Source organism: Gigantopelta aegis, chromosome 8 (assembly GCF_016097555.1).
Source record: "Gigantopelta aegis isolate Gae_Host chromosome 8, Gae_host_genome, whole genome shotgun sequence".
Lineage (NCBI taxonomy): Eukaryota > Metazoa > Mollusca > Gastropoda > Neomphalida > Peltospiridae > Gigantopelta > Gigantopelta aegis.
In genome coordinates this window covers 32,857,380-32,879,586 of record NC_054706.1, presented here as the reverse complement: position 1 = coordinate 32,879,586, position 22,207 = coordinate 32,857,380, and the positions used below count along the sequence as shown (strand labels likewise).

Sequence of the window (22,207 nt, the reverse complement as noted above, 5' to 3'; positions counted from 1 at the left end):
CTTCTTTGTTGTCACTGATATTAACCAGGGTTTAAAGAAAAACGGTCATTTTATGATATTTTCTATACCTTTATCATGGAATTTATACAGGCAGTTGCAACAATACAAAGGCAGAGTCATTGCAGATCTGTAGTATAATGGTGATATATTGACAACATATTGATTATTTGTGTTCTGTGTAAGTCCAGAATCTAGGGGCTGTACTATTCACAAATGCCCCCAAAATGGGTTATTGTTGAGTTTGTAGGACCAGTCATGTAGAATCTGAATCTTGCACAGCAGACTGGTTCAAGATTCTATTCGAGATGCTGTAAAAGACTGATCCCAAAGTATCTGTTAAGACAAACAGATGTTTTATAGCAACAAGTATTAATATATTCTAAAAAAAAAAAAGTGGTCCTTCTAGAGAATGCTCTGTATTGAATCATGTCTCGCGTGATCCTGTTAAGTATATTAATATCCTGCATTGTCACATATCCGATTTCCAGTGTTCAAATTCAGCCTACTGGTATCCAATCGCCTATGGCTTGGGGAAATTGTGTCACAATGTTCGAAGTAGGTGCCAACCCTAAGTTCTTCAGTTGTACAAGTAGCTGAAGTCCTCAGGTCTCGATTCACACTTCTAAGTCAATTTGTTCATCGCAGTCCATGATATTTATGACACATCCTGTGCTGTACCAATTCACTTTTAATTGGTGGAAGAAAATTTAAATAATCTGTCCTTGATTGAATTTTGCCCATATTTTGTATTTTGCAATAGGTGGATGGTGTCGATCAATTCGAACCATCTGTTAGGACAGATACAATAGCCAATGGGGTTAAATACCCAAGAGAAGAAAAAAGATTGGTAAATGAATTTCATTTGGAGTAAAAAGAACAGGAATAATGTTTTATATGAAACATTTTGCTAGAGCCAATTATTATTTTTCTATTGTATGATTTAAAAAAAAAAACAGATCAAAAGGAACACCTACTTTTTAAGGTCCTGTGTTTTTGGGTGTGAAAAATCATTGTGGCCCCCTATTTTTCAAGATGGTGTAAAATTACATCTTGATTTAAAGTTGGCCAATTTAACATGCCTGGGTTTCAGTGGCATACAATATCTGTGTTGCGTGACCTCGAATAATAAAACGATGCTCATAGTCTTGCTTTTCATTCCTCTAATATGTAAAAGATTCATGCCACCAACAGAATCTTTTGATTGTTACAGATATCACACTTTCCTACAGAATCACAGCTTTGTGTTACAGTAACAGATCCACAACATCACTTGTTGAACTGATGTCACACAGGTTCAATATGTCTCATGATGAAATCTTGTACTTGGGTCAGGTGAACTTGTTCCTGTAAATGGTACATGTATAACATTATAACACATCTGTGTGTAAACAACTTTAATGAATGTGTATTTAGTAAGGACTGTTCCAGGCTGTTACATTAGACCCACCAGGAATAAAATAATTTCAGTTCCTCCCTGATGCCATATAACCGTAAATACAATGTGTTGAGTGCGTCATTAAATAAAACATTTCCTTCCTTCCCACCTCCTCACTGTGATAATTTCTGGAACAGCCCTAACTATTTTTGAAAGTAAATATAAGAATATTAAACTTTTTAAAGACCAACTATCATTTTGACAAGAAACAGGGCTCACACTGAAAGCCAATTTTCAAATGTATAGACTATTGCTTGAAAGTTATTCAAAAGAAATTTTATTAGCCAAATACTAAATGACATAAAATCTACATTGGCTCACCGTCATTTTGGCCAGATGACCCATATTGGTCTACTGTCATATTGGCCAGAAACACACATTGGCTCACTATCATTTTAGCCAGACAACCTATACTGGCTCACTATCATTTTGACCAGGCAGCCCATATTTGTTTACTGTCATATTGGCCCACCATCATTTTAGCCAGACAGACCCACACTGGCTTACCATCATTTTGGCCAGACAACCCACAATGGCTCACCATCATTTTGACCAGATACACACATTGGTCCACTGTCATATTGACCAGGCAGATAGTTTCCAGCGTTGTTTCTCTGTTTAAGCCACCATTGAGCCATATTTCCTCCTTGCATTCATTTGTAAGATGCCAGGGCTATCACTGTATTAACTAATGTGGTGTATTCAACCCTTCTGAGCTAAACGCAACAAGCTTCTACTGTATTTAAATACCAACTGCAGTGCATCAGTCTGTAAAGACTTTTTCTTAGGGCTGTACTTACCTTGAGAGCTGTGTCTCTGCCTCGAAGACTTGCTACACCGGTGTCTAAAGTCTTATCATTCAAAATTGCAGTGTATGGAATTCCCAAGGCATCATTCCTAGAAACAATAACAGATAAACCATGAATCCCATGAATGAAGAGAGCCAGTAATACAAAACAAAATTCATACAACTAATGTACAATCTGAGTAAAAAGAAAAATAAAGAGAGGATAATACATTACACAGCCTTTGATGTACCAGTCATGGGACAATAGTTAAAACAGGGGCAAGATTTAGCTCAGGTGGTTGAGTGCTCGACTGAGGTACTTTGCTCATGTTGATTCATTAATCACCAGCTATTGGATTTTGGTAAGAAAAACAATTCACATACTGTTAGAGGAAACCCACTACATTTTTCCATTAACAGCAAGAAACCTTTTATAGGTACTTTCATACAAACAGAACAGCACATACCAAGGCCACTGATATATCGGTTGTGGGGAACTGGTTTGGATGATGAAAAACCAATCAGAGCATGGGTCAACCGAGGTGGTTTGATCCTACGATCAAAGCACCTCTGGAGGGTGGTCTACTAACTGCTACATGCTCCCCTACCCCCCGTTATTTGATCTAAATACATGGAACATCTGTACAAGAGAAGAAACATACTACCACCACAGAGACTCCTCTGTGATCAAGCACGGCTGGTATATCAAAGGTCGTGGTATATGCTATCCTGTCTGTGGGATGGTGCATATAAAATATCCCTTGCTACTAATCGGAAAGAGTAGCCCATGAAGTGGCGACAGCAGCTTTCCTCTCTCAATATCTGTGTGGTCCTTAACCATATGTCTGATGCCATATAACCATAATTAAAATGTGTGGAGTGCGTCGTTAAATAAAACATTTCCATTTTCTCTGTGATCAAGAGCCTTTTATACACATTTTCCAGAGAACATATCATTGCTTTTGGTACAATACTACCTGGGAGACCTTGTAGGATATTTGTGGTACAATATTATCATTTCAAGTGTTATACTTGATTCCAAATATTAGCAAGTTGATAATTTTATTTCATTTATATTTATTTTTGTGCTTATATCCATTTATGGTTCAAGAACACTGGGCTTTCTATCCAGGACATTGGCGGATGGTTAGATGTTTGCGGTTAGTGAGAGAGAATTTCGTGTAGTGGCCTTACACCTACATACACACACAGTTCTTAAACTTGCTCTGGGTGGGAGCCTGTTTCGGGATGTGAACCCAGTACCTATCAGCCGTATAAATGTCTGATGGCTTAACCACAGAGGCCGATCAGAATTTTTTTTTTTTTTAATCTGTACCCATATTCAAAGTGTCTGTTCGCAAAACAAAATACGACAGAATCATGGCTCTTTAATAACGTAAATATTCACAAAATTCCACTTTAAATTGCATCTGGTTATTTAGAAACCAGCATCTTAAACACTACATTTCATTTGTCTAAAGTTCATAATGTAATGTTTTACCTCACCTTACAAAATCATGGCTCTTTAAAAAACGTAAATATTCACAAATGCCACTTTAACTTGCATCTGGGGATTTAGAAAACAACATCTTAAACATTGCATGTTATTTGTCTAAAGTTCATAATGTAATGTTTGATTTCACCTTACAAACTGGAGCTCCAGAGTTGTATTAGTGTCCGAAGTATCGAGTATCATCATAGTGGAGTCTCGCAGTTCATCACACCACTTGCTGCCTACCAACCTGAGTTCACGAGATCTTGTACCAGTTGTGGCAACAGCCACCTTGTATGGGGCCAAGTGGCGATGAAGATGTAACACCTGCAAATACATAGAGAATAACTAGTTAATGATGTACAACATCAGCTTTATCTTTAACAGGCTAAAGTCGATATCCTACGTCATTAACTAGTTATTATATTTATCCTGCAGTCCATAAAAATTATGGGGAACAGCCAAGTGGCGATGAAGATGTAAAACCTGCAAATACATAGAGAATAACTAGTTAATGATGTACATGTACAACATCAGCTTTATCTTGAACAGGCTAAAGTCGATATCCTACATCAATAACTAGTTATTATTTTTATCCTGCAGCCCATAAACATTTATGGGGAACAGCTATTGTTTCTGTTATTTCAGCTATATTGAATGATGATCTAGAGGTTAAATGATTGATTTCAGTAATGTACAGTGAAAGTCCTCTGAACCGGACACCCTCGGGACCAAGTAAAACGTTCGGTTTTAACAGGTATCTGGTTTAGAGAGGTTCTTTTCTGTACAGATATTTAAAAAGGGACCGTGAAAAACGTCCAGTTTTAAGGGAATTCTGGTTTACAGAGGGTGCAGTTTTGAGAAGTTTGACTGTAGTATGCATGTGACGCCAAAAGTCATAATCTGCTAGTTTACATGTATGTTTATGACTTTGCTTTAATGGGTCATCATAATCGGCCAATAGAAACAGTGGTTGCAGGATAAAATGGGATAATTCTGAAGTTTGTTTTGTTTGACAACACCACTAGAGCACATTGATTAATCTATCACTGGCTGTTGGATGTGAATCGTTTGGTAATTCTGACGTGCATATTTCAGAAGATAAAAACCTGCTACATTTTTTCCATTAGTGACAATGGATTATATGTAATATCCAGTCCTTGGTTTTTGAAAATTATCAGCGAGTGGAAAATCGCACACCTCCGTATGTTAACGCGAGTGAAAAATCACTCTCCAAAATAAATAAAATAGGAAGTATAGCTCCGATTGGATTGTGACTGGTACGTGTACAAAACTGTCTATTAAACCAGTATTTCCTGATTTGTTCAACAAAGAGAAATACCAGTTTAATGACTGCATGGAAGCCACTGCCATGTTTTTAATTTTTATTGTTTTAATAAAAGAACCTTCCTATCAGCTAAATGAGCTATGAAAACTAGATTTTTGTAAACTGTGGAAATAAATATACTGATCGATTTTACTTGCGCCATTACTTGAGTGTAACGTGCGCTGTTTTTCACACTCGTCAGATTAAAATTACGTGCGCTGTACGAGCGCGATCGCACCTTAAAAAGCAAAGTCTGAATATTCCACAGACAGGACAGCATATGCCTTTGATGTACAAAGCTGGTTGGAATAGAAGTGGGGTGGGGGGGGGGAGCTGGTGGGGGATCTAATTCAATTGATAGCCTGCTCACCTAAGGTGCTTGGTTTGGAAGATTGAAAATTCTCTATTTGCTGTCCTTTAAACGGTTTTCCACCGCGACTGATATATCAAAGACCATGGTATGTGCTATCCTGTCTGTGGGATGGTGCATATATAAGATCCCTTGCTACTAATGGAAAAATGTAACAGGTTTCCTGTCTAAGACTATGTCAAAATTACCAAATGTTTGACATCCAATAGCCGATGATTAATAAATAAATGTGCTCTAGTGGTGTCATTAAACAAAAAAAACCTTTAAACTGTTTTCAAACTAAGACATGCCTTTAAAACACCAGCTGTAGAATGGTTGGATTGGGAAAAACATTTTGAAAGAAAGAAATGTTTTATTTAACAACGCACTCAACACATTTTATTTACGGTTACATGGCATCAGACATATGGTATGGACCACACAGATATTGAGAGAGGAAACCTGCTGTCACCACTTCATGGGCTACTCTTTTCGATTAGCAGCAACGGATCTTTTACATGCACCATCCTACAGACAGAAAAGTACATACCACGGCCTTTGTTATACCAGTTGTGGAGCACTGGCTGGAACGAGAAATAGTCCAACGGGTCCACTGATGAGGATCGATCCCAGACCGACTGCACATCAAGCAAAAAAGCGAACGCTTTACCACTGAGCTATATCTTGCCCCACACATTTTGAAAGTGATTTTGTCTCACCTGTCGAGGTTCTCTTTCCTTGCTAGTTTTGGTGCTGGCTGTGAAGACCTGCTTCTCTTGGAATGCATCCACCAGGTAGGCTGCCGTGGCCGGTTCCAGACACATCTTGCATTCTATCACGTGAGGCAGCACATCCTTACGGCCCGATTTAACCTGACATAATTACACACACAAACAAATCAAACAGCAGAATTTTTTTTTTTAAATCAATGGACAGAAATATTGTCAAAACACCTCAAGTAACAGTCTGTCTTAACAGGGCAACATAATATTTCACTTTATTAGTCTACCGATATACATGTATAATAGTGTATACAGTCCAGGCTATCGGGAACTAGGGGTGAGGTGTGTGGAGGGAGGGGCATTTGATTTCCTCACTTATGGACCATAAAATTTACTTTTTTGTCTTGTATAAACAAAAAAAATAACAAACATTAAGTGGAAAATTGTCATCCAAACTAGCTTATTTTGTTCTCTACGTGCTAAGTTATTGCATTTGAGGGACCTAAAGACAAAATATTTTTGTTCGGAAGCATTCCCCTTCAAACCTCAAATAGGCTGTACCCCCTCAATTGATACACTGTTCCTACATTTTTGCTGACATGCATTAAGCTGCTAATTGTCACAGAAAATCAACATTTTGACCAGTAACTTAGGGCAGATCATTCCATTGAAACTTACAATTACATCTGTCCCCATATTGTAATATTATCTAAATAATACTCAAAACAGGTATTAATATATATATTCATTAAATATTACCCAGAACAGGTGTTTTACTGGCACAAAAAGGCGACACCACACAAAACCAGTGTCATGTATGAGAATAGCTGATTGCCTAGCAACTGATGAAAATTGTAATACTGTCTTGTCATAATCAGCTATTTTCGTACGAGGCGCTCGTATCATGTATCACTGCCTTAAGCAGCAGCTCACTATTTCTACTACATTTTATGTGATATAGTTTAGAAGGCATCTTAGTTTCTGGACAGGGCTTACATTTTCCTGAAATCAAAAAGTGCTACTAACCCGAAGACTTATCTGAGTTTCTTTTTCCTTCTCTTGGATTGCTGTATCTCCTTCATTGGTGACAGTCTCCACCGTTTCTGGTCCCCATGGAAACAGGTATTCAATTCTTGATGACTGGTGCCCATTTGTCTGATTTCCATTGTCCACTGTTGTGAAGTTGGAAGGACTTCTACAAAACTGGTTTGGAAAAATTAGAATTATATTTTTGAAAACAAATTGTTCACTGTTGGATCAACCATATGAATGATACAATGTAGAAGTAAAAAAAATTCTATATTAGTACAAAATCATACATGTATTACCAATGGCACTAAACTGCAGGGATGTGAGATGGGTTGGAACAAAAAAGCTTACTGCGGCCAGTGTCCAGGGGCTGCTCAAGGGCCCCTGAAGGAAATTTTTTATTTGCAACCCCTGAAACTGCCAAAAATTGCATTCAACGCTAACAAATCTAAACTGGTTATAACTTATAATATAAGGCACACATCATAAACTTGAAACCGTGAAAACATGCAAATGAACCATGTGTGGTCAACAGTATTGAACATCATGTTTTTTGGGGGTTTTTTTTAGGCAAAATGGAAAAGCGCATTTACACGTTTCTGTGTTCCTCTCACATCCCTGAAACTGACTCTCTTGTACAATTAAATTAATTATGAGGCACATTATGCACCCTTTCGCCACCCTACCTTGTTTTTGTCCCATTTATTGACTGCTTATTTACATGCATCAAGTCATCATTCAGATATGGTATTATGATTTTGCCTACACATCTACATGTAGCTGTATTTATTATTTAGAATTTGTTCTCAAAAAGAAGAAAAACATTACACTTTCAGTTGGTTGGTTTTAATAAAAATGGCAGCATTAGGGCACATTGACAAATTAATCATCAGCTACTGGATGTCAAACATTTAGTCTATTTAACACATAGTAATGAATGAATGAATGAATGTATGTTTAACAATATCCCAGCACAAAACAACACATATCCAAAACAATCTTTTATATACATTTCCCCACAGACAGGATAACACATACCACAGCCTTTAAAAAGAAATCATGGGCCAATGGTTGGGATGATGGAAAAAACAATGGATCCACTGTGGAAGGTCGATCCTATGACCTAAGCACCTCAAGCGAACACTCTACCAACTGAGCTAAGCTAAATCCTGCCAAACCCCCCTCTCACAGCCACCCCCCACAAGATCACAACTACTAATAACCTGTTTCCACCATCGCAGTCTGAAACTGAGCCAGTTATCAAACGCTTGAGACGAGACTCCAGGAAGACAGTAGTAATGGCTGATCATTTCGGTGTTGAACAAACCACTGGAAAGACGAGGAATATTGTTTTAATTACCGGTACACCTAAGCACATTTCTAACTACAACCATCTGGTGTCTCAAGAGATGGTTATTTCCAAGCTTGCATCAGTCAAGTGAATTAGACTGATATATATATATATATGAAGAGTTCAGGCGCAAAACGCGATATAAACCATTTTCTTTCTAGTTTTTACTTAAAGCCATTATTGTATGTCAGTAAGGGCTAATCGTAGCCCCGCTGATTTGCTGCAAAACTTGATTGATCCTTATGAAATTGTATTGGGTAAATCTTGTGGGTTTTTTTTATATCAAAACACGATATATGCCAATTAAAAAACCCATTTTTACTGAAAATTAAAAATGGATATATCGCGTTTTGCGCCTGAACTCTTCATATATATATATATGTATGTGTGTGTGTGTGTGTGTGTGCATGTGTGCGTGTGCGTGTGCATGTATGTAGAGAGAGAGAGAGAGAGAGAGAGAGAGAGAGAGAGAGAGAGAGAGAGAGAGAGAGAGAGAGAGAGAGACAGAGACAGAGACACAGAGAGAGAGACAGACAGAGATTGGGAGAGACAGAGACAAAGAGAAAGACAAAGAGACAGGGAGATTGAGAGAAAAAGTGAGACTGAGAGAGACAGACAGAGACAGAGAAGAAGAGAAATAAATTTTATATGTACTTTCCCGTAGACAGTTGTGGGGAACACATAGTTCAAACCAATGGAACAGAGGGCACAAAGTCAATCATATCATTGAAAGATATATCAAACATGCAGTTTCTTCAATGGTAATTTCTCTGCCATTACAGCTAGCATCGCCATTACTATTAATTATCATTCTGCCCAAGCATGAAGAAAAGATGAAGCCATTTTCCTCTGTGCTTTTGGTGATAGATGAGAATAAGATGTCAAACAGTTGCAAGCGATATATATTTTAATGAATATGTATTAAACATTGAAATGGAGATATTCTCATTGTGTGAATACGAATCCTGTTTCTAAAGATTTTACACTATAGCCACAATAATCAGGGCTCGAACTTAAGAATTTGTGACCCATAGCAATGTTTAAAAGAATTGCTGTGGGTGAAACGGTCCAGCGATGGCAATTTTGAGCCTGCCTATGGCAGTTTTATATATAAAAAAAAAGAAGACTTTTGCAGCAAGTAAACATGACTGAAAGGTTATTTTGCTGTTTGTAGACATATTTCAAATCTGCAAATGTTAAATATTGGTAGATAATGTACACCAGGTAACTGTATGTACATTTTGCAATTGTTGAGAAGCTTTACTGATAGTACAAAAGTGCCATCAGTGATGCTCCCTACAAACGGTGTTTGCTGTCAATGATGTTGTTAAGTTTGAGCCCTGATAAAGCATGTTATATTGTTAGAAAAATTATGCTTATACCCAGTTTAGGTTATAAATGTACATGTAAGTTCTGATGATAGAAGATAAAATTCCACAATATTACAAATTATAAATATAGATCTACATTATTACTTACCCAATCAAGAGTTTTTCTTCCCACTTGGGGTCATACATCCGATTGGTACAGACCCCCATTTGTGCAAGTGAAAAAGGCAACCGGCCTCCCATGAGCTGAAACGTTGCAGCAACATGAGACAGAAGATCTGAAAAAGTTAAAAGCAACATACATCCATGTTTTTCCCAACTAAAAAATTAAAGTTTTTTTTTTTAACAACACTACTAGAACACATTGATTAATGAATCATCAGCTACTGGATGTCAAACATTTGGTAATTCTGATACATGGTCTCCAGAAAAGAAAAAAATTGTTTTGTTTAACACTACCACTAGAGCACATCGATTTATTAATTATTGGCTATTGGATGTTGAACATTTGGGACGTTTTCAACATACCACAGTGCATTGGCTTGAGTAAGAATTGTCAGAGGAAACCCACTACGCTATGATAGCACATACCACTGCAAAGCAGAACACTTTGCAAAATTATTTATTAAAAATCCAGTTTTCTAACAAAATACCCACTAAAACATTAAATTATTTCACCAAATGAAAATAGAATTAATAATTTGTTTTTAATTTTCAGTTGTGGAATTTGGCGAGTGCCAGAGCTGGCCCTGCCCTGCCATTAAAACATACCAGTCATGGGGCACTGGTTGGGATGGGAAAAACCCCAATGAGGTTCAACCCTACAACATTCTACCAACTCAGCTAAATCCCACCCACATGATGAACATGTGACGTTTGCTGTATTTCAACTGGCTAAATTAAAACTGAATTATTTTAATGTATTATGCCTTGAGTGGGTCTGTTGAATTTTTTTTTATCATTTAAATATTAATTAGTAATTTTGAAACTGCCCTAAGCTAAACATGGGTATTACACACATGCATGGGAGGTTTGGAGGTTAAAACATCCACTGTTCCAAGTGAAAAAAAAAAGTATAATGTCTTTTCCACCGGAGAAGGACCCAACCCCAATAAAAAATATTGCATGACACAATCTAGACCCCCCCCCCCCCACCCCCCGAAAGCACAATATCCTACACATGCGCCTGTCACACTCACCAGGTCTTAAGGATGTTCGGATTGTAGATAAATCAGCACCATTACTAGGGAAGTAGAGAAAACAGACAAACAAAATTAAATATTTTTCCAAAACACACCTGAACAAGTATTACTGTATATGCCTTTGGCTATTCCATATTTCATGATGTTTATGAACATGTGTGTTCCTTATTGAGGCTAAAAATGTGTTACTGTAACGCCAATACTGAAAGAAAGAAAGAAATGTTTTATTTAACGACGCACTCAACACATTTTATTTACGGTTATATGGCGTCAGACATACGGTTAAGGACCACACAGATTTTGAGAGGAAACCCGCTGTCGCCACTACATGGGCTACTCTTCCGATTAGCAGCAAGGGATCTTTTATTTGTGCTTCCCACAGGCAGGATAGCACAAACCATGGCCTTTGTTGAACCAGTTATGGATCACTGGCCTGTAGACCGATGGCCTACCACAACGCCACTCGCCAATACTGCTGCATTACTTTATCTAAAAATGTATTATTATGTGAGCTTTAGATTAGTTCATATGTTGTACAGCTGTAAGATGAAACATAAAAAATATTGGATGAAACTGGAGTAAATTAAGACCTACTGTTTTGTAATAAATCTTTTTACCTGAATATGTGAATGAAAGTTAAAGGTGAAAGACTGATCATAAATCATAATATTTGATAAAATATTCATAAAAAGGTGTATTTTACAAACACCAGTGTGATACCAATTTATATTATGGAAATACTAAATTATTTGTACTGAATATCAAAATGCTAAAAACAAGGATTCAAAATCCAAACACCTAGCATACCTAGGACTTGAAGAAAATGTACCAAGATCACCGAGACATGAAGAGGAGATAAGTGATGTTGACACAGGAAATGTATTCTTCTGTTTTACAACCATATAATCCCACCTGTAAAATAACAATACATGTCCATATTAAAACTTGTAACTTGTAAATATGTAACATTCTGACAGCTAATACACAGAATTAGAGCATTATTACAAATGTAAATGTTCATATATACTCCACAAGTCATACATAATGAATGTAGTCACTCAAAACATAACGGTTTCACTGTCAAAGATGGAGAAGCCCTTCGAGAAGGGTGTGTGTATGTGTGTCTGTCTGTGTCTGTGTGTGTGTGTCTGTCTGTGTGTGTGTGTGTTTGTATGTGTGTCTGTCTGTGTCTGTGTGTGTGTGTCTGTCTGTGTGTGTGTGTGTTTGTATGTGTGTGTCTCTCTGTGTCTGTGTGTGTGTGTGTATGTGTGTGTGTGTGTGTGTGTGTGTGTGTGTGTGTATGTGTGTGTGTATGTGTGTGTGTGTGTGTATGTGTGTGTGTGTGTGTCTGTGTGTGTGTGTCTGTCTGTGTGTGTGTGTGTTTGTATGTGTGTGTCTCTCTGTGTCTGTGTGTGTCTGTGTGTATGTGTCTGTGCCTGTGTGTATGTGTGTGTGTGTGTGTCTGTGTGTGTGTGTCTGTCTGTGTGTGTGTGTGTTTGTATGTATGTGTGTGTCTCTCTGTGTCTGTGTGTGTGTCTGTGTGTATGTGTATGTGCCTGTGTGTATGTGTGTGTGTGTGTGTCTGTGTGTGTGTGTCTGTCTGTGTGTGTGTGCGTGTGTGTTTGTATGTGTGTGTCTCTCTGTGTCTGTGTGTGTGTGTGTATGTGTGTGTGTGTGTGTGTGTGTATGTGTGTGTGTGTGTGTATGTGTGTGTGTGTGTGTGTGTGTGTGTGTATGTGTGTGTGTGTGTGTCTGTGTGTGTGTGTCTGTCTGTGTGTGTGTGTGTTTGTATGTGTGTGTCTCTCTGTGTCTGTGTGTGTGTCTGTGTGTATGTGTCTGTGCCTGTGTGTATGTGTGTGTGTGTGTGTCTGTGTGTGTGTGTCTGTCTGTGTGTGTGTGTGTTTGTATGTGTGTGTCTCTCTGTGTCTGTGTGTGTGTCTGTGTGTATGTGTCTGTGCCTGTGTGTATGTGTGTGTGTGTGTGTCTGTGTGTGTGTGTCTGTCTGTGTGTGTGTGTGTTTGTATGTGTGTGTCTCTCTGTGTCTGTGTGTGTGTCTGTGTGTATGTGTCTGTGCCTGTGTGTATGTGTGTGTGTGTGTGTCTGTGTGTGTGTGTCTGTCTGTGTGTGTGTGTGTGTTGTATGTGTGTGTCTCTCTGTGTCTGTGTGTGTGTCTGTGTGTATGTGTCTGTGCCTGTGTGTATGTGTGTGTGTGTGTGTCTGTGTGTGTGTGTCTGTCTGTGTGTGTGTGTGCATGTGTGTTTGTATGTGTGTGTCTCTCTGTGTCTGTGTGTGTGTGTGTATGTGTGTGTGTGTGTATGTGTGTGTGTATGTGTGTGTGTATGTGTGTGTGTGTGTGTCTATGTGTGTGTGTCTGTCTGTGTGTGTGTGTGTTTGTATGTGTGTGTCTCTCTGTGTCTGTGTGTGTGTCTGTGTGTATGTGTCTGTGCCTGTGTGTATGTGTGTGTGTGTGTGTGTCTGTGTGTGTGTGTCTGTCTGTGTGTGTGTGTGTTTGTATGTGTGTGTCTCTCTGTGTCTGTGTGTGTGTCTGTGTGTATGTGTCTGTGTGTATGTGTCTGTGTGTGTGTGTGTGTCTGTGTGTGTGTGTCTGTCTGTGTGTGTGTGTGCGTGTGTGTTTGTATGTGTGTGTCTCTCTGTGTCTGTGTGTGTGTATGTGTATGTGTGTGTGTATTTGTGTGTCTGTGGGTGTGTGTGTGTGTGTGTGTGTGTGTGTGTGTGTGTGTGGACACTCTAAATGTGTTCATGTGTGGACACTAAATATAATCCAATAGCTTCTCTGTTTGTGAAAGTATCGATTACAGCATAGAATGTGTACAGAAAAAAAGATGAATAATGTAAATTTAAATACTTTTTATCATGCAGGTCTAACAGGAAAAGAGTAGTCAGCTGTAACTATCATGACCTTCACATGTAGATGAAAAACCTGTTACAGGTACATAGACTTATTTTTTGGACATCAACTTTAATTACGTAAGCTAAATGGGGCTTGACAGGTAAGATATAGAACATCTTGTGCTTATCTATCAATCATACTGTTTGTAGCTAAAGGGTGTATACTACCAAATCAAATCCCATAGACGACAATAGTAACATATGTAGCTAAAACTCCTACCTGCAGCGTATCAATCAACAGAACCACCACAGATATAAACACTACCACCCCTCACCCTTAAAGTGAATCAGAAAAAAATTGGGGATGATGCTGCTCATTTCAGAGATAATGGGTAGCATCTACTACTACCCTAGTTCTGCACAAAATTTGAGTACTTTTTTTTTACAGGTACCCCATACATGTTTCAAGCACAAGGCTACTTGACACAGTGGTACTAGATGAAATAAAAATGCATACATTTTTTGCCCAGATGAAACTATTTTTTTTTACAACCAACACATTCATCACATTTAACACCAATCACAGGACTTGTGGTGTTAACTTCTCTATCAAAAGTTCAGTGCACCTCGAACTTTGACCCGGAAGTTATCTGGTTTAGTACTACCTATAGGTCTTTTATTGGGAATTTTTCATGTTTAAAAAATGTATCACTTTTTCTTTTTTCTCAATAAGATAGGGGGTGGTGGTCCCCACCTTTTGTAACTATATCTGCCATAGCTAAATGACTAGTTTTCTAACCATTCCTTCTGTAAGTTTCTTCTCAGGAGGGTTCCAGGAGTTCCATAGCTATGGACCGGCCACTTGACACCATCCAACACAACGGTGCTCTCTGATATGAAACCATGGATACGAAGCAAGGGAATCAGTCGACTCAATGTAATCTGCTGTGGAACACTGCCCATTGGAGAGCTGTCTTAGTCACTGTAGCTTCATGATCCAAGTCCTCTGAAAACCCCCAAATACATCCACATATAGAATTCATCAGGAATAAACATACATGATCATTATATAGGTACATGCAGATATAGCAGGGCTAGCTCTGACACTCGCAAACTTCGCCAATTGCGAATTTTACAAACAACTGGCAAATTTAATTTTCATTTGACGAAAGAATTTTATGTATTAATTGATATTTTGTTACAAAATAACTGGGTATCTATACAATTTGGAAGTTTACTAGATAATTTAATAAAACATTTTGCCAACCCAGAGCTAGCCCTATATATAGCAAAACCAACTGAGAAAACTAACATAGATCTGTACATAAAGGGCTTATTTTCAACAAGGGATATATCCAGTGTTCGAGATTAACAGTATTCCAATATCCCGGGAATATCAGAATTTAATTTTGGACACCAGACTTCAATAACCCAGTATTCCACCGGGATACCATATAATGTTGTTGGTTTTTTTAATCCTGCATTTTTATTTTTCGCTGAAACAATGAAAGTCATCATTTACTGGTAAAGTTAAGCAACAGTGTCATCAAAGTTTGTTACAATGTTATTTATGAATTTCATTTAAGTGGGATACAAAATTCTCAGGTGTGATACCAGATTTTGAAATATTAGTATCCAACTGGGATACTGCCCAAAATTTTAATCTAGAACACTAATATCCATTTACATAATTTTGAGAAAAATGTTATTTTGCTGCAACATGATGTTGGCCACTGTATATCACACGAAGCAGAGTTTTATGATACTATTCAATGGGCATAGGTCGCATTTTGACAGAAACTGTGTCTAACATGTGTCTGTTGCACTAACATCAGTATACTTTCATTGCTATAACTCCAATATTTCTAAATAGACACATTTTTAAAAAGGAAGGAAGAAAATGTTTTATTTAACGATGCACTCAACACATTTTATTTACGGTTATATGGTATCAGACATATGGTTAAGGACCACACAGATATTGAGAGAGGAAACCCGCTGTCGTCACTTTAAGGGCTACTCTTTTCGATTAGTAGCAAGGGATCTTTTATATGCACCATCCCACAGGCAGGATAGTACATACCACGGCCATCGTTACACCAGTTGTGGAGCACTGGCTGGAACAAGAAATAGCCCAATGGGTCCACCGATGGGGATTGATCCAAGACCGACTGTGCATCAAGAGAATGCTTTACCACTGGGCTACGTCCCGCCCCTTTTAAAAAGAAGTCTCCACATAAACCTCTGCAAATGGAAAGAAGAAAAAGCCTTACTATGCTTAAGTTAAACTCTTTTAATTTGACGCTGCTTTTTCATAAATATATCTATAGGCCAGAATTTAGATGCACCCAAAGACCTAATATGACTTTTCTCTGCCCATTTCAAGAGGTTTTAAGCTCAAATAATATTCTGTAACCTCTAACCTTTTACAACTCATATTAAAGGTTGTGGCATGTGCTGTCCTGTCTTTCGGAAAACTGTATTTAAAGGAAACCTGGTTTCTAATGGAAAACTGTTGCAGGTTCCCTCCAAGAAAGAAAGTTTGTTTTGTTTAATGACACCACTGGAGCACATTAATTTATTAATCATCGGCTATTGGATGTCAAACATTTGGTAATTCTGACTCGTAGTTATTAGAGGAAACCAACTAAAAAATATTTCTAATGCAGCAAAGGATCTTTTACATGCACTTTCCACAGACAGGAAAGCACATACCATGGCCTTTGTCCAGTTGTGGTACACTGGTTGAAACGAGTAAAAACCCAATCAGCTGAATGGATCCACAGAGATGGTTCGATCCTGCGATGCAAGCACCTCAAGCCAGCACTCAACTGACTGAGCTAAATCCTGCCCCATTTCCTCTAAGAATACAAGCCAATAATTACCAAATGCACTGGCATAGGAAGCGGGGGGGGGGGGGCATGTGCCCTCCACTTTGTGGGAGCAGCGATGGTTTTTTTAATATTTATACATATATTTATATATATATATATATATGTGTGTGTGCCCCCACCACTTTCTGGCACCTTCCTACACCCGTGAAATGTTTGACATCCAATAGCCGACTATTAATAAATCAATGTGCTCCAGTGGTGTCATTAAACAAAACAAACTTCTTTTTTTAATAAAACTCTTCCTTTGATACTTATCATATTGTCATGATTACCTGTTCTTAAAAAGACAACTGTGGATGGAAATACAGGTCCTTATCCATGATATTGGAAAAACAGGCCCGTAGGAACCTGAGGGTATAGACCCAATTACTTTTGGATGAAAGTGTAACCTACATTTTGTTTGTCCTATACTATAGAAATATAGATTAAAAAGTGGCTCGTCACGCCGCCCCCCCCCCCCCCACCCCGTTACTTTGGCTCCCTCATTTGAGATTGGGAAATTGTTTAATGTGTACATTCAGAGCAAGCTGTTGTAGCGCACGCCTGTCCTGGGCAAAGGTACTGGCCTCAGCCGGTTCCTCCGTCTAGGACAGGAAAGAGTTGGGGTGGGTGAAGGAGGGACCGCCTGCACTGGCAGGTGCAAGGCAGCACCAGCAGTCCAACCGTAGTTGGTAACAGGCGGGGGACTTGAAATTATACACCTCATTCCTGATATTGTTCCTACAGGACTGACAAAGCAGCAGACTTCGGACACAAATTATATAATTATGCAAATGTTTTTGTTGTTGTTTTGTTGGTACCAGGTACCGTTGTACGCCTACCATTAATTAACAATACATGTATGCAAGCAAAATTATTTCAAACACAACACATAAGTCACATTACTAAATTAACCAGTCGGCAAAAAAAAAAATCGCAAATTATTACTATAGTATTATTAGACAGTTAGCCGTAAGCTAATTCTTGGAGGTGCTATCCTAAATGATTCACAAACGTGCTTGGAGACACATGCATTTCTTTTTTCCCCGAACTTGATAAAGTTGTTTTTCATTCGTTCATTCCAGTTAAATCCTGTACAGCTAACCAATTGGAAATCGCTGTACATTATTCTATTTTTAGTAACAGAGGAATCCCAAAATGTTTACCAGAGTTTCATTTCCGAGATACATCTATTGAACAAAACAGTAACAGTTAAAATGCCAGGACTTTTCGCTTTCAATCGGAAGTGGAGTATTGGAAGTGATGATCTAGTTTTCCCAATCTTAGTAGAAATTTGTATTCGAATCGCTTGGTAAGATATTTTTGGATTAATTTAGTGTTGTCATGTTGACTTTGGAGATCCGGATTCCGGGTGTAGCGCATTTAACTTTATTCAGTTATTGCTATGCAGTTGTGTATTACTATTGTAATTTCACGAAAATCGCCGAGTCTCAAGCTTACAAAACTCTCTATTTTACAATACTCGACCATAGTTTAGAGTGGGTGGCTGACGTGCTATGGGTCATGTGACTGATCGCTCATGGTGAACTCGTTTGATTATTTGCCATTACAACCAGTTTTACAATACGGTTTCTAGACGTTTCGTACCCAAACATGTTCGTACCATACCGTTTCGTAACCACTAGCATACCAGTTCGTAACCAATTAAATAATGTCATACATTACACCTAACATTAATATTTTTTCAAATACACAATTATAATGTTATATTACAAACATATTGTAACATTTAGCAAAAAATTTGTTGTAATAATCACTCAGTATCTTTTATAAGCATTAAATGAGCAATTATGTGCTGTGCATCACTGAAGCATGCTGTTTCGTAACCAAAAAGCATACCTTTTCGTAACCAAAAAGCATACCAAATATTTCGCTTGAGGGACCGATCCTCTCTTCGTACGTATATATGCTCAAAACAAAAACATTCATACATGCACAAGTACTTACGTCGGCACACGCACACACATATAACAAAAATATAATAATATCTGATATCCCATGTTTTTGGAATGTGGACTTTTTTTTAGGTCTAATAATTCCTACATTGTCGATATAATAATTTATCCATTTGCTTTAACACATATTTAGTATCTGTCACAACATGTCCAATCTGCTTTTTGCTTAGTCCGAACGGACGTAGAAAGTAATGTGCACCCTGCACTCACTACCATTTGCTGTGCTATTTTAAGCAGACGATCTTATTTTGTAAAAAGGTGTGTAGGCCTACATGTTTCGTACTTTTTTTGGTCAAATATTTCATTATTATGTTTTTTATAATCATTTTTGGTATAGATTATTGCGCTACGCATTGTTAAATGGACACAAATATCAACAAAGGACTATTCAACATTATCGTAATCATAATGCAGTATCAGACATTTGCTTCTACCTAATTTTTAATGACCCTCCCATAATGAATTTGCAATAGCATAAGGGTGACCCGATGTAAATGTATTTGAATATTTTATTTTCCATCAAGCCTAAATAAATAATACCAGCCCAAACACTAAATCTTTAATAAACTTATTGATGTAATTATTTGGTAATGTGGCTGACTGGTCCTGTTTGTATATAAATTCAAGATGTATGACAGCAATGTCTCAACACATGTCTCAAGGTCTCAGTTTAGCCAGACCGAGCGAAAACAAAACGTTCGCTAGACTGGTTTGTGCGCTTCACGTTAAACCAAATGGACACGACGAACATCAATCAAATAGTTTGCGAACGTTAGGAAGAACATTCTTTGGCTGAATTGAGGACATAAATACGAAAATACGAAATGCGAAAATAAATAAATAAATAAATAAATACAATTGTGTTTGTACATAAAATGTTTTTTGTCATGTAAAAAGAAAAATGTTATGTGTTTGAAATATTTCAACAAATAAGCTGACTTCACTTGACATGATTCGCTAATTATTAAAATGCAGTTGGCTTGGATTTTTGTTGTTTTGTTTTTCATTAAATAACATGTGCAAATGTGGGTACGAACTGGTATGCCGATGTTCCTCTGGTTACGAACTGGTATCCCTTTGGGTACGAACTGGTATGCTTTTGGGTACGAACCGGTATGGTACAAAACGGTATGGTTACGAAACAACCTGATACCTTACAATACTATGTGTATCATATATCAAAAACAAAATTATTTACTGGATGATTAATAAATATCAATGTGCTCTAGTGGTGTCATTAAACAAAACAAACTTTTAGTGGTTAAGCCACCAGTCATAAGGCTGCCAAGTTTTGGGTTAACTGAGGTGTAATTTAACATTGATATAGAAATACTTATTACTATTACAATTTTTTGACATACATGTTTATATTTTACTTTCAGGATGATTGCAATCGCTGTAGTCTTCCACATTCATCAAGATGCCTTCACGTGCGAGGACGGTAACCTGCTGCGGACGTACTACATCGGTGTCTTGACAATACTCAGCATTACGCTCGTTGTTTCAGCTTTAATAATGTACACCAGCATGCAGGGAACCATCACGAAGCCTCTGCCTCGCAGGCGAATCCCACTGCTGTTGTATATCAAGACAGCGGTGATAATGCCAGACCTGGCGTGGATGGCCATGGGAACATTTTGGGCTTTTGGGAAATCTTATGGGTGTGATTACTATGTAGTCTTGACAGTCAAAGGTGCTGTGATTTGTGCCTGGGTGGCCACAGTTGTGACCATCATTGGGATTTTGATCATTCTCGATCCTCTGGGAAAGACGAAGCATGAACACAGACGTGAACGCTATATGACATCTGGAATAGGAGAAAGTCTAGAGGCTAGTCAAACTACAATGGCTGCAAAAATTTGGGAGAGGAGGTACCTCTACTTATTTTTATTTTTGATTAAATATTATATTTCAATTCTTTGAAAACAATTAAAACGGCCTCTTTTTTCAATATATACCAGGGAACATTTTGTTCAGTATCATGTCATGATTCACTATGCAAGTTTCAGAGTTCGCTACGCAAGTTTCAAAGATCACTATACAATATATATTTAAAATAATTAAACAGCAGTTACTAATCAATTTTCAATTGACTACAGATATTGCTAATCAAGATTTTAAAAACAAAATGTCCCCTGGATAAATATAAGAGAGTTACACATATGACCCACTATAGGAAAAATAAATTGTGGAGACAAATCTCAATTAAGTCATGTGACCGTACCGACAAAAACTTAATTATTGTCAGACGACAACTTAGATAATTTTCGGAAGTACATGCATATTTACAGCATACAGCATTTATTCAATATTTAAAACAATCAAAATATGGCATTAGAAATAAACATGAATATTGGAGTGCAAGTTGAACAATTAGTATTATTATTTTGGGCAGTACAAACAGTTTTCTTTTAATGATTGTTTGTTGTAGAATAATTGTTTGTTATTGCTTTCTTTTTGTACCACTGTTTGACATCATCTGTTACACGTGGAGTTCTTGACTTGTGTATTTGGTAGGTACCACAGTAATTAATAACCCTGAGATCGATATTGAGTTATTTGGACATTTAGTTGAGATAGAGAAGAAACCTGCTGGTTCCTCACATTATTCCTTCCAAACAAGCAGCAAGGAACTGTGCACTTTTATACTAATAGAAACAGGAGATGGTACAGTAGATGCCCTTGATGTACCATTCATAGAGCATTAATTGGTATGGGGGAAAACATGAGTCCATTGAACACAATTGAACCTGCAACCCATCACGCCTCAGATAAGCAATCTACAATATTTCCCTCAAAACAAGTATCAAAAATATAATACTCAAGACTGTTTTAACAGTTTCCGAGCCTTCTGACCACTTGTTCTCTTTTGATCTGCACTGTTGACAGTCTTTTTTTTTATACTTACCTAATGCAGCACTTTGCGAGGATTGTTTTGCACTCAGTTGATTACCGTACACAGATCATGCATACAAAGTTCAGTTCCATAAATTCAATGGCCATAGCCATTTGTGAATTTACACAGAAGTGCCTATATATACATGGTGGTACATTGCCTTGGCTAATGAGGGCTGAATATCTACATGTCTGTTATTTTTCAGTGGATGGGGTGGGATGGGGGTGTGGGTTTGGGGAGTCCTGTGTAGGGCCACCACATGGCATCATGGGTTACATCTAGTGATTCTATATTACTCTAGATAATATTCTCCTTCTTCATTTGATGATTGTGTCAAAGTCAAAGTTTTGCTGATGCCGTTAATTGAGATATTCTCAAGTTAAATCAAATTGCTCCTTCTGGCTACTGGTAACAGTCAAATGCAGTGATATGTTTAAAAGGTTAGCAAATTGACTGAGTCCTGGAAAAACATATACATGTAGAACATTAAATTTAGGTGCTGATGAACTCTTGCTATCATAGGTATAAATTGTAATAGTGTTTTAAAGAGACATTCCTGAGTTTGCTGCAATTTTTAAGATGTTGTCGAC

General features: G+C 37.7%; 2 protein-coding genes across 3 annotated transcripts in view; one reads left to right on the top strand and one right to left on the bottom strand.

The window, feature by feature from the left end:
• Positions 1-53: 53 nt before the first annotated feature.
• On the bottom strand, positions 54-17,783 carry LOC121378540 (DNA polymerase subunit gamma-2, mitochondrial-like). Its single transcript, XM_041506756.1, has 11 exons — positions 17,694-17,783; positions 14,672-14,878; positions 11,830-11,934; positions 11,020-11,063; positions 9,972-10,098; positions 8,365-8,470; positions 7,139-7,315; positions 6,110-6,262; positions 3,866-4,041; positions 2,236-2,332; positions 54-1,344 (listed from the first exon to the last, which is right to left on the bottom strand). The coding sequence occupies exons 2-11, from the start codon at positions 14,833-14,835 to the stop codon at positions 1,285-1,287; spliced, it is 1,209 nt and encodes a 402-aa protein (XP_041362690.1). The 5' UTR covers positions 14,836-14,878; positions 17,694-17,783; the 3' UTR covers positions 54-1,284.
• A 131-nt stretch (positions 17,784-17,914) lies between these two features.
• LOC121378261 (diacylglycerol lipase-beta-like) overlaps positions 17,915-22,207 on the top strand; it is a 28,568-nt gene continuing 24,275 nt past the window's right edge. For both annotated transcript variants that reach the window (XM_041506338.1, XM_041506337.1), the window contains exons 1-2: positions 17,915-18,057; positions 20,104-20,592. In XM_041506338.1, the coding sequence (XP_041362272.1) occupies positions 17,963-18,057; positions 20,104-20,592 (584 nt within the window). In that variant the 5' untranslated portion in view covers positions 17,915-17,962. The remainder of the gene's footprint in view (positions 18,058-20,103; positions 20,593-22,207) is intronic.